This window comes from Poecilia mexicana, unplaced genomic scaffold (genome assembly GCF_051168715.1).
Source record: "Poecilia mexicana isolate PSO_F unplaced genomic scaffold, ASM5116871v1 scaffold_12, whole genome shotgun sequence".
In the NCBI taxonomy this organism is placed as follows: domain Eukaryota; kingdom Metazoa; phylum Chordata; class Actinopteri; order Cyprinodontiformes; family Poeciliidae; genus Poecilia; species Poecilia mexicana.
In genome coordinates this window covers 16451411-16464399 of record NW_028263381.1, presented here as the reverse complement: position 1 = coordinate 16464399, position 12989 = coordinate 16451411, and the positions used below count along the sequence as shown (strand labels likewise).

At 38.8% G+C, this 12989-nt stretch overlaps 1 protein-coding gene and 1 non-coding gene across 2 annotated transcripts in view; one reads left to right on the top strand and one right to left on the bottom strand.

The window, feature by feature from the left end:
- Nucleotides 1-12771, bottom strand: part of LOC106925079 (transmembrane protein 132D) — a 31146-nt gene extending 18375 nt beyond the window's left edge. Inside the window, exons 1-3 of the mRNA XM_014999153.2 lie at nt 12501-12771; nt 9651-10557; nt 3991-4137 (exon numbers count right to left, since the gene is read on the bottom strand). Coding sequence (XP_014854639.2) covers nt 3991-4137; nt 9651-10557; nt 12501-12564 — 1118 coding nt within the window. The 5' untranslated portion in view covers nt 12565-12771. The remainder of the gene's footprint in view (nt 1-3990; nt 4138-9650; nt 10558-12500) is intronic.
- trnav-uac (transfer RNA valine (anticodon UAC)) lies at nt 2692-2764 on the top strand. The gene has a single exon. It is a non-coding gene; the product is annotated as a tRNA-Val (tRNA).
- Nucleotides 12772-12989: the final 218 nt, after the last annotated feature.

Here is a 12989-nt window from a genome sequence, read left to right as displayed (position 1 = left end):
TGAATCTGGCATGCATTATCGTACCAGAGTATGCTTACCAAATAGAATGTGATAGCAGAACAGAGCTGACGGGTCCAACACTATATATACTCAATATATCGAAATGTTTGCATTTTAGAATATGGATAACTTTAAGATGAATATCTAGAACAAAATTAATGTTTGAGTTGCTTCATTGTCCTCGAGCTGCACCATAGTGGAGAAAGAAATATCTTGCATATACGGCATTACATCCCTTTTGCTGTCAATAGTACACATGTGTCAAACTCAAGGCCCGCGGGCCACATGTGGCCCGCCATGTCATTTTATGTGGTCCCCGCAGCATTTTATAGGCCGACATTGACTTACAATAGGTTTTGAGCACAATTTGACTACAAACTACATCTCCCACAATGCATTCCGATTGTTACCAGCTAACATTACGGATTCTCGCCACTAGAGAGCAGCAGAGTCACCTCAAGCTGCTTATTGATTTTCCCAGTGAATAAAACTGAGACATCGACAAGCTAACAAAACGTCCAGGAAAAGAAAAATCGATTTACAAGTAAGACTGTGAATGAAGATGTGTGTGAGTTGGTGTCAGGGCGGCAGGTCGCGCTAGACGTTATCTTGACCGACAACATAAAAACAAAAAACGGGTCCTGTACTATTTTATCCGTGAAATTACAATTATATTAACGTCGGCTATTTAGTCGCATTTTATGCGGTTTAGTTAATATTCACCGTGAATCCAGATCCCATCACAAATTAAGCAGATAAATGTATCTACATTTTTCTCGTAGTGACAAAAACCACCCCAATAACTTTTAATAAATTAAATTAAGCGACTTCACTTAAATTAGCATCACTTCACCCGCTGGGGTCTGAACACACTTCCTCCTGGTTCCCATCTGCAGAAAAATCTGTGCTAATTCTTCAGTCAGTTGGATCTGTCTGATCCAAACAGATCAACTCAACTCTGTGAGTGTTTTACCCTGTGCGATCCGGTGTGCGCTTTTACCAGGATTATTTATTTATTTATTTAGCGTGGTTTTGCTTCTCCAAAACGGACAGATGTTACGTCTGCAGCTCCTCCAGAACTCCGCCCTCCTGGGTAACGTGCACCAAGAAGGCACCATTTGTTAAATCCGCTGGATGAGTTACTTCCAGCGGTTTCTAATTCTTCGCAGCGGCGGAGCCACATCCGCAGTGGTTGAGCTGCGGACTGCGCATGTTACAGTTTAATTAACTTTTGCATCGTTATTTATTTCCTCCAGATAAACTACTGGCTCCTCAAATGGATTAACACAACATTGCATTCTCTTTAGTTTTCTCTGGTCTGTAATGGAGACTTGAATTTAACACGCCATTTCAACCAAAGGTTTATAATGTGCTTCCTAACCATTTTTTATTTTTAAGTATTGATTTTATTTTTTAGTCTGTCTCTGCTAATGACATCTTCAATACATTTTTTGATCCCAGGCTTAGTTTATGGACTGAACAGACAGAAACAGTTACCAATATACATTTTGAACTGTTGATTTTATTTTTGAACCATTTTTTATTTTAAAGTGTTGAAATTATTTTTGAACCATTTTTTTATTGTAAAGTGTTGAAATTATTTTTGAACCATTTTTTAATTTTAAAGTGTTGATTTTATTTTTGAACCATTTTTTTAATTTTGAAGTGTTGATTTTATTTTTGAACCATTTTTTGAATTGTAAAGTGTGGATGTTATTTTTGAAACCTTACTTATTTTGAAGTGTTGATGTTATTTTTGAACCCTTATTTATTTTTGAAGCGTTGATGTTATTTTTGAACCCTTATTTATTTTGAAGTGTTGATTGTCTGAAAGACCTTACACATGAGTTGCCCCATACGGGGTTTGAACCGATGACCTCAGGATTACCAGCACGGTGCTCTAACCTGCTGAGCTAACTCACCTACCTTACAAACTGTTGAGTTTCCATGGATTTAAGAAGAACTTACATGATCTTACAATGGAGATATGATAAAAGTGCTTATATTCCAATGTTTTTCAAAACAACATACATCATATTTTATTTTCCAGAGATTTTGTATTTTGAAGTGTTATTATTTTTGAACCATTTTTAATTTTCAGGTGATTGTATTTCAGAGATATTTTTTTATTTAATGTGTTAATTTTATTTTTGAACCATTTTTTATTTGTAAGTATTGATTTTATTTTTTAGCCATTTAACCAATTCTCTGTAGAACCATTTGTCTCTGCTAATGACATCTTTAATACATTTCTTTGATCCCAGGCTTAGTTTATGGACTGTAATGTGAAATTGGGCACAATTATAAGTCTGACAGTTTGTTCACCAAGTTACTGTGCTCTCTGAGAGGATCTGTAAGTATTTGAAATTGTTCCATGCCCATCGTTGAAGTTAGTCTCTAACAAAATGTGGATCATCTACCAGGAACACTCCAAAGAGCATGAGTTCCTGTAGTGTAGTGGTTATCACGTTGGCTTTACACGCAAAAGGTCTCTGGTTTGAAACCAGACAGAAACAGATTTTGCATGTTCTCTTCATCACAGGTGTTTACTAAAGGTCAACAAGGTTCTGTGGTGTCATGGTCTGTACTCTGAATCCAGGCATCTGAGTGCAAACCTCAGTTGAAATTTTCATGTTGCATCTCACATCATCAACTTTGGAACCTCAAACTGAAACAAAGCAGAGAAGTTCAGTTTCTGTAGTGTAGTGGTTATCATGTTTGCTTTACATGCAAAAGGTCTCTGGTTCAAAACCAGACAGAAACAGTTTTTGTAGGTTATGCATCTCTTGGGGTGCAGTGAGACAACAAGAGCCTTCCTCTTTTGTGATGGTTCATTTGCCAATCGACTTCAATGTCGGCTTCTTTGAAATCGAAGCTACTTTACTTCAATTACCAATTGGCAGTTCTATGGCGTAATCCACATGTGTCAAACTCAAGGCCCGCGGGCCACATGTGGCCACACAGCATTTTATAGGCCGATAATTGACTTAAAATAGGTTTTGAGCACGAATTGACTACAAACTACATTTCAACCAAAGGTTTGTAATGCGCTTCCTAACCAGACGCTCCAAAGCGTCCGGTCCACAACTCTTCAACACGCTGTCAGCTCCCGGTCAGAAAGACACATTTAGTTCAGAGTCCATGAGATGATATTCAGAAAGGATATTTTAAATTAATTGATTTCAGTTGCCTCTGAGACTAAATATTTGCATAAAGTCTATAATGTCTGCCCATGTGACTTGTTTTTATTATTTGTTTGCTTACCTTTAAACACTGATTTAAATATTGTAATTTTTAAACTGAGCAGTGATTTTACATCCATGGAAACTCAATATTTAAAACTTCAATACATAAAATCAGTTATTTAACAATATGAGGTGGTGTTTAATTTATTTTTAACATTGTATTTTTATACATTTATGCTAGAGGTGCCCATGTCTAGTTTTCCAGAGCTCCCATCTGCAGCTTTAGATGCATTCCTTCTCTAACACACCTGGACCATTGACTCATTATAAGCCTCTACAGAACTGAATGAGGGAAGTCAACCTTTTGTCTGGGGTGTTTTAGCAGGGATGCACTCCTGATTTGTACCGTCAATGTGGCCCGTTGAGGGGGGGCAATATGCTGAAGTGGCCCTCGGTGAAATTGAGTTTGACACCCCTGCAATAGTATGTGAATAACTGAACAGGCTACACGTTGTTTTGCTAGAATATCTATGCAGACAAGTTCTCAAGGTGCAGTCATTGGCAAACCAAATGTAAAATTGAACAAGATTTTTCTTTCACAGGTGTCTCTTGCTTTTCCTTTGAAATGGTTGTAGAGAAAATGGGTATCTTACTGAAACAAGGCCAAACAGAACCCTAATTAGAAGTAGAAAAACAGACTATGTTTGTTGCTTAGAAAGAGCAGCTTTTTAAAACGGGTTGTTGCGAACTTACATACATCTAACACACTGCACAAAACTGCACATTTCATAAGCTGTGGACTGACCGTTTTGAGGCGATGGAAGCCTTCCTGCGGCAGACGACAGTAACAGCGTTGGGAGTTGCTCCTCTCCCAGGCTCCACTATGATGTCCCATAGTAATGGGTCACTAGGCCGAGCAGCACTGAAGGACAAGCCTGACTTTACAGCAGCCCTGTGTGAAAAAGTATTAAAATACATTCTATTAAACCATGATAATATTGTGGTTTAATACACGGAGAAGTACAAATTGTAGGTCCGCTGAGAAATCAACTGAGTAGAATCAGCTCGTTTTTAGCTTGATCGCAAACTAAAAAAATATTAAATTCCACTCATTTCGTCTCAAATCACTTTAACCAAAAATAGTCATTTAAATCCTGTCATATACATACCAAATGATCCTAGTTATCAAACAGCGCTCCGAGTTCAATTTGTTACTCAAATTAGTTTTTAAAGTTCTATTTGAGGAAACCCAGCAGATTGCATCGAATCTTTGACTCCTTGGGATGGATGTGATCATAATGGGAACATCAGAGGGACAACTCATGTTAGATGTCTGGCAGATAAAGTCACAGAGGCCAGACCGAGATAGTTTGGACATGTTCAGAGGAGTCACAGTGATTTTATGGGTGGACGGATTGTATCTGTGAAAAGCTGAGAGGAGTTGGAGGACGCACAGATACAGTGACAGATGATTCACTGTGGCAACCCTTGAGGGAAAAAAAAACTAAAAGAGAAGAACATCTGAAAAGTTTGATCAGTTTCTGATGCCTCTGCATTTATTTAAAATAGAATTGGCACTGTATGTATTAACTTTTTTATTGTACTTTAATTGTAGCCGTGTTTTGACTGCAGTTCTATTCGGTTTGGCTGTTTGTGTCTAACAAGGTAGGTCACAAACAGTCAAATGTGTCGCAAGCTGCTTGCCCACTGAGAACCAGCAGGGGTATTTAATTCCCATCAGCCCTGGGGAAAACTGGGAATCAGTTAATCAGATCTCGTATTCAGACACATCTCTGATGGGGGAGATAGATCGCTAATTAGAGACGATGTAATTGGACCAGACAGTCGTACAAATCCAACCAGGGCTTTTTTTGTTTCTCGCTTAATCTCCTGCATCAAGGGGAGTCTTACATCACTGGACAGGATCAGAAAGCAATTATTTGAGTCAAAAGCCTAAAAAGTGATACAAGTAATACAAATGTTCCTCACTTATGCCTGCCTGACTACTGAGCGGGAGCATTATATAGGTTTGTAACAGAGGCCATGTCTCTTCATGACAAAAAATTTCACACTGAAAAAAAAGAAAAAAAAACTGCAGCATAGAATTTTCAACCCACACCAGCTGAACTCTGTCACTTAACGTGACAAAACGCTGCGTCCGCAACATTCTCCATATGAATAACAGTTTGGTGGCTGTAAGTGAAGGACCCAAACACAGGACAGAGAAAGAAGGACGTGGTGCAATAATACTCATAGAAACAGAAGTGTCTCTAGATTGTGACAAGCAGCAGGACAACGGAATTACAAAAATAGGAAAACGGAACCGGTTGGGGAAAACAAAAGAAACTAAATCAAATAATAGCCAGTGCCACTGAGATAATATTAAGATACCTTGTAAAAACTAAATGAGGTCAAAAAAAGAAGCTTCACATTTGACATTAAATGTAGCTACTAATACAAGCTTAAAAATAAAAATCACAATTTAGTTCAATAAACTGCAATTTTGAAGTAACAAGGGAAAGGCTTCTTGGTTAAATATTCTTATATTTCTTTTTGTGTTTTTTTTTTCTTGTGTCTTTGATTTTCTGTCAGTTTTTTTTAGGCCATCAGAGCAGTGACAGAGTCACCTGATGACCATCCTTCCCAGTAAAGCCAAACCATTTCTGCAGAGTCATACTGAAAGGGGTGACAAAGTAAGTCAATACAGGGAACCTCTTGGAGCTTCTTGTCCAATACTGTGACATAAGCTTCCCTGCAGGGAAACTTAGTCTGGGTTTTTATTCTTTGTCACTGTCAGTCACTATGTCCAAGGAGGAAAGAAGTACAAAGAATATAAACTACTAAACTCCTTATTCCTTTGGAAAAATGTGCCTAGCTGTTCAAACTGTGGGCTACACGTGTTGCCAATCACCAGGAAATGTACGTTTTGTCCGGTTTTATTGTGGCGCGTGCATCTAACTCATGAATGTACACAGTTAATCCTGGCGAGCAGCCCAGATCATCTTTACTCTAAAGGGTTAACCTCTTCATTCCTTTTCAATCAGGGCCACAGCTTATCTGGCCTAACCCTGTTGGAGTGGACTCAATCTTGGCCCAAAGAGTGAAGTAAGGCAGGGATTTCTCGTAGGAGGAATCAATCACTGCCAAGCTCCTCAGAGCTAACCTTCACTCGGACTTAGTTGCAGAGCTCAGCAGGCTCGTCTTGTCCCGATGCATGCTGCATGTGGCAGGGCGCCAGAAACGCAGACTGAAATGACTGACCCAACTGGAGGATTTTCAGCATTTCAGTCGCGCAAGACAAATTTGGGGAATTTCAGGTGAAGAGGCTGCAAAGCCTTGCAAATAGCCAACGCAGCGGCAGATGTTGACTCCTCAGGACGAGTTATTTTCGACAAGGCAAACAGAGCTCCGTTTACGTCACTCGATCTGCATTTGTATGATGAACCTATCTGTTTGCCATATGAGCAGAATATTCAAGAAGAGCTGTAGAAACGCATGTGAATTCTGGATTATGGCCCACAGATCTTAACATTTTTTTTTTTTTATGTTCGCCTGGATTCTGCAGGAGAATACTGTGTTGTACCCAGGACTGATGCATGATATCACTAAACTGTAGGATTAGACTGGAAATTGTTTTCAGAGAAAACAATTAAGCAGAGTGGAGAGTGAAAACACGAAGCTCGCTGTAAAGGCATTGCAACTTCACTTTAAAACTTGGAGAGTTATAAAATGTGGACAGAATGAGAACACAAAAAGCACTGTAATTTGTAAGATTTTTTTTTGTTTTTTAGAAAAAAAGAAAAACGTCTCATGTTGAAGCAGTGAAGAAGACTATAAAAGTCAACAAGACACATAAAGTGATTGATTACAATAAAACAGGCCATTGTTCAGCATGGAAAGTAGCCATGTGTTCAGAAATATTATTTTTTTGAAGTTTGTGCTTTCATGCTTTATTTTTATTTCAATTAAATACGTGTTGCTCGGTGAATACAGTGTTTTACAAAGATAATTATTATTCCACAATGTGCTTACAGTGAGCACAGCAATATGAATTTGGCGGTGTGATAACAAATAAAGAAAACTTTGAGAAGAGAAATAGGAAAAAAAATCATGAAAGTGTTAACATTTCTGACCAAATCAGAAATGCAAAAATAAAGCATTTTTTTAATAGAACTGAAATGATATCCATCGATATCATTCGTGTCAATCTGCTAATTATGGCATGAGGTGATGTTTACCTTAAGGATTTACACTTAATTTATGATTGCAATAAATTCTGTAGAACCAACAACAGCATTTATGTTTCCAAACAACCATGGCTATCCTCTAAAGATTCCCAATTGCTCATTTGAAAAGAAGTATCAAGAAAGCAGAGCAGTTAAAACTTAGATAAAAACCACAGATATAAGTTCATGCTTTTCCATCATGGTGCTGTGGAGAAGATGGAACAACAACTCCTCCTCATTTTGATATTATTTCCTATAGTTTTGAAAGATTTGTGGACCTCAAAACAAACTCATTAAAGCCTGACAGTCAAGTATGCAAACAACCAGCAGCATACTCTCCACACCTGCGTGTCTTTTAATATCTATCATTGCAGGTGTCATTTTAAGCTGATTAATGGAATTAATTTTTAATTATTGCGGCTGTTTTAGACTTTATTCGCCACTCAAATGTTTATGAAACTGGATAGACCATTTTATTTATTGTTTGCCTCTTTGATGAGCAGGATGGTAGCTCAACCTGCCTGGTGATTTACAACTTAGAAAAAATGCTCAGAAAAAGTTTGGGAACAGATTGAACTGTGTATTTTTCCCTCGGTGACAGGGCTGCTTTTATACGAAGCTCAATTCTACCCAGAGGAGTTAGGGAGATTAGTTATTTGTTTTGCTGCTCCATTAAACAAATGCATTATTTATGAAGTCAAATAACCACAAAACCTTGTTGAAATGTTCGTGGGATGTTGAGATATGAAAACCAGTGAATCATTTGCCAATTATTTCGCTGTTTATGGAAGAGTGATCTTCATAACTCCCCCACTAAGTGTGACGGTGCAGAAGCAAGGATATGTCAGACAATTTATGCAGCCAGTAACTGGCAGACAACACAAGTCACTCTGGCATTCATGCATGTTACCGCACGGCCTTGATGGTGGGCTTCATAAGTATTTAAGTGCCTTAAGTAATCGTTTAAATGCATGGAGCTTATCCCTCATGAATATGCTCGAATGTACTATACATCCCCCTTACACTTGCTTGGTTTCTGCTATTTCATGTATTTCATAAACAATAAATTTCCATGTAATTCCCTCTAAGCTCTTGTCTCAGTACAGCTGGATTTACAGAACAGTGATTATTATGATTTCCATCAATGATACTTAATTCTAACCACTTGTGAGTAGCCTTTAAAAGGCCAGATCATTGCTTATTTGGACTCATCAAGGCTCTTAACTGTGACTATGTAATTTATGTACCTTCAAATGAAAAGTGAATAAATGTCCCATTTAATTATCTACTATCAGTGACACAGAATGTTGCAGTCTGCACATCAAATTTGCTTGCTAAGCACTACATAAAGGCTTTTCTTCAAGAGTCTGTGACTTCTTGACCTTAGAGCTGTACTTTAATCAAAAGGGCACTTGTGTTGACATTTTGATCCAAAACGACCGCAGCAATATTTAAAATTGTGCAAGTAGTAAGAAAATATATCTACCACATTTGTTTATCAAGTATTAAAGTAAATATCAATAATCAAGAAATGCTTCTTAACCACAAGTGATAATATCGAGACACTCAACAGTATTATTGATGTGTCTTTTTCTGACATTGCACAGCCCAAAGTCATGTGTAAATACATACACCATAAAAATGTGTTTGTGCTCTATCCAAAGAATACTTTGTTGTTAGAACTAGGAAAGTTCAACGCTTTACCACAACCTCTAATTGTCAGACACCCACAGAGCAACTGTGGCTCTGTGGGTAAAGTAGTCGTCTTGTGATCAGAAGATTGTAGGTTTGAGTTGCCAGTATGTGCCCCTGAGCAAGGCACTTAACCCCAAGTTGCCTGTCTGTGTATAAATGTGTGTGTATGTGTGAGTGAAAATTGGTGAATGTGACTTTAGTATAAAGTGCTTTGAGTGGTTAAAATGCTTGGAAAAGCTGTACATAAGTTCAGCCCATTTATGCCGAGGGTATGCAGCTCTAATTATCCAGTGCCATTGTCCTGCAATTTTTGGACGCATACCTGCTCCAACACACCTGACTGATTTATGACAAGGCCTTTGCAAAACTCACTGGCTTGCCAAGCAAATAACTCTGCCTTTTGATTCAGGTGTGTTGGCGCAGAACTGGTCTGGAGCTGCAGACCCCTGTTCTATATTCGACGTAGCGGCTCTCCAGTTGGGCCAATATCAGTATGATTCATAAAAAGCATCTCAACAAAGGAACACCACAGACAATCTCTCACCTCAAAGTGAAATTTTCCAGCGGAGATGTACTAGCCAGAAAGATGTAAAACGTTCCCACATCTTGACTCTTTAAGGGCTTGGAAGACGTTTGGATCAACACAGCACCTCCCAGCCTAAGCCTGAGGAAAGTAGGGTTTCCTGATTGAGTTTTGATAAGAGAGACACTTCCAATCCTTCGCAGAGGCGTTCCAGACCCCCCCGAGTCTCTCCCTCTTCCCACTCCCACTCGTTGCAGGCTGTCTTGTGGAGCGCACTGGCCAGTCTGGTCCCTTCTGCTCTGGAAGTAGACCTCCACAAGATTTCCCCGAAGGGCCTTCATCGCTTCGGTTTTTTCTGCTTCCCGACTCGAGCTTCCAGATCTGCTTCCTGAGCTGAACCAAGATGGTTCCGGTTTTAGCTGAGCTACACAGAATCCACCTGGAGAAACCAGACAAGCTCCTCTGACTTCCTTCGTCTCCCAGAAGGCATAGGCTGTCACACAGTGAGCGTCATCCTTGGCCCTAGCCTCGTTATCTCCATTAGAGTCCATCATTTCTTGCCTGAAAGTGATGTTGCTTTCTGTGGGCATGTGAAAAAGAATCTTGACAAATGGGTATGAGGATCGAACCTGACGGACCAAAAGAACCGCAAGGATCTTTCGTCCGCTAAGGAGCAGATCAGGAGGAATGGTGGCATCTACAGCTAGGGGGCCAAAAGAAGCCTTGATAGCTGGCTGGAGGAACCCAGCACCCAGACTGCTTATGAAAAAAGTCTGAGCCTGAACTTTGATGCTTGAGTTGCTTGGGGTCCCCGCACCTTGACCCAGAAACACATAGTCTGCATTGAAGATTTGAAATTTGATGGACGGGTAAATAGGTGAAGGAGTGGGGAGTACTCCAGCATCTTCAGCTTTCTGACTTCCTGCAGCTGAAATGGAAGAATTTACATGGATTAATTGGAAAAGGATTGAAAAAAACTCACAGTATGCACTATTATTTTGTGAAGGTGTCAACTGATTTCAATCACAAGTTTTTTCAAATGATTTTAGTTATTGAGAAAGTGTCATGGCCGAAATCATGGATAGAGAAATTCTTAAAATTATTTCACAACAAAACATTTTTAGCTAATAATTGATTATCCAATAATTGTGTGTGGTGAGGCAAGCCTCAAAAGGGGTTGAGTTTGAAATTCACTCAAATATGTTTGAAATAGCTAAAGCAATGGTTTCTTGAATGAAAAACAAAAATAAAAAAAATGTTAGCAAACTACAGTGGCAAAGATTAGCAGACAGTTTTCCAACGTGGCATCCTTCGCTACAACAGCTGAGAAAAAGAGATTGGCAAGAAAATTACAGAACCTTTACAACAATGAAAACAAATGACCAAAATCTCTTTTTCCTCAAGAGATTTTACACATTGTAAATTTTCTGGCTTTTAAATACAGTAAATACAGTATTCTCCAGACAGAAAAAAAACTAACCTATGTCAAATTAAATAATGAAAAAATATTATTCACAAGTGTATTTGACTACTTATTTACAGATCCGACTAAAGGATAAAACATATATATTTTGCTGATAGATAACATTAAACCAGACTATTAACAACAGGTTTTGATTTCCAAATTGTCAGTTCACTCCCACAATTGTTCACTGTTACTGTTTCTAAAAACAACTAAATTGATCTGGCTCTTTAGAAGATGAATTTAACCAATTTGTCATTTTTTGCATTGCTATTAACTTGCATTAATAAACAGTAAAACCAACTGGGACATCAAAAAGGAAATGTGTTTAAAGAAAAAGTTTAACAAATGCTGTATTAAACATTTGAGAGCTACTCTTTGTCGCCAGCTGTTTGCGCTGTCTAGTTTAATAAAAATGTTGCCTGGTCCCTCATTATTCCACCCCAAAAAGCACGAGAGTTGTGTCTGAGTTTACAGGCTTGTAAACCCAGCTGTTTGAATTTATAACTCATGGCTTATTACATCCTTACACAGTAGTTTAAAGTCCAGACTGACAGAATGAAACTAGCAAAGATGAGTGTAGTTTAAAGCATTCGTTTTAGCTTTTGAGTTGTTATTCTAGATGATGATGATGATAGTGAAAACAAACAGTGCTACTAATCAATAGATGCACCATTTATTGATCTGATATCTTAATGGAATGCATGGAGTGATTTACATTAAAAGCTAGTGAGTTTAATATGCACAGAGGGCTCCTTATTTTAAACACACACTGGGAACACATTGCACACACATCTCCCGCTTAACAATAATCAAATATCAGTCTTTTCGCAAGATATATCAGCATTAGAACATGGAGATCGCCAGCTTGCTGCTTCCTCACAGCTATTGATGCAGGTTATCTTTAAACAAGCAGAGAAACGGCTGTGCAACCTCAGCTCCGGGCCTCTTTAATCCCGCAGATGAAGCCTCCTGATGCACACTGGAGAGCCTGCTGTCACTTTCATTTAGACAGAGGGATAACAAAATGGGATGAGGCCATGGGTTGTAACCACAAACCCACGCAAAGTAGGAATTCATAACCTGACAGCTGCATAAATCAATAAAATAAGGACACAGATCTGGGATTTTCAGCAAAAATGCTTAGAGCGGTCATCAAAAAAAAAAAAGAGTCTAAAATCTATGTAATGCATGTTCCATTGTCTTTGAGCGTTTTCATTTAGGAGACAAACACTTTCAATAACACTGCTCTGCATGTACAACAGTACTAAACATTTGTGAAGCCTTCACTTTCAACCCGTTTTTACAATAAGTAAACTGTTTCATCTCAGGTTGTCTTCAAAATAAGGGCGTCTATTAAAACAAGTAGACACAAAATAATACCTTGTTTTATCTCATAAAGGTCTCACCTTTAATAGCTGCAAGAACTCCCACAATTGGAAAAAGTGACCTGAGGGAAAAGTTGAACATCATTTTAAAAAAAGTGCAAGTTCTCGTTACTCTCTGCTCTGAGCTCCAGTTTGCACGCGCTTAAAAGAAAGTGCAGGACGGAAGTCATAACATCGTCTGGTGTCCAGTCGAGTCACTCGCTCTGATTGCAAAGGACGAAACAAGGAGAAATAAAAAATTGTTACACTTTCACATCCACCTAAATCTCCCCCCAGACACAAGTGGATCAGTTTTAAATGCCGCGTCCCGTTTCTTGCTCTTCCTTTGGGAGTGCGGCTGATGACTGATACCACAGGGCAGCATCAGATACGACTTTCCATGACAGAAAATCAGTAAAGAGTCAGTCAGATTAAGCACACCCACGTGGGTATAATCTGCCGGTGTATGAGTGGGAGTGTTGGAGGGTTGAGGGGGGAGGAACAAATGAAATGCGCACAAGGTCGAAGGAT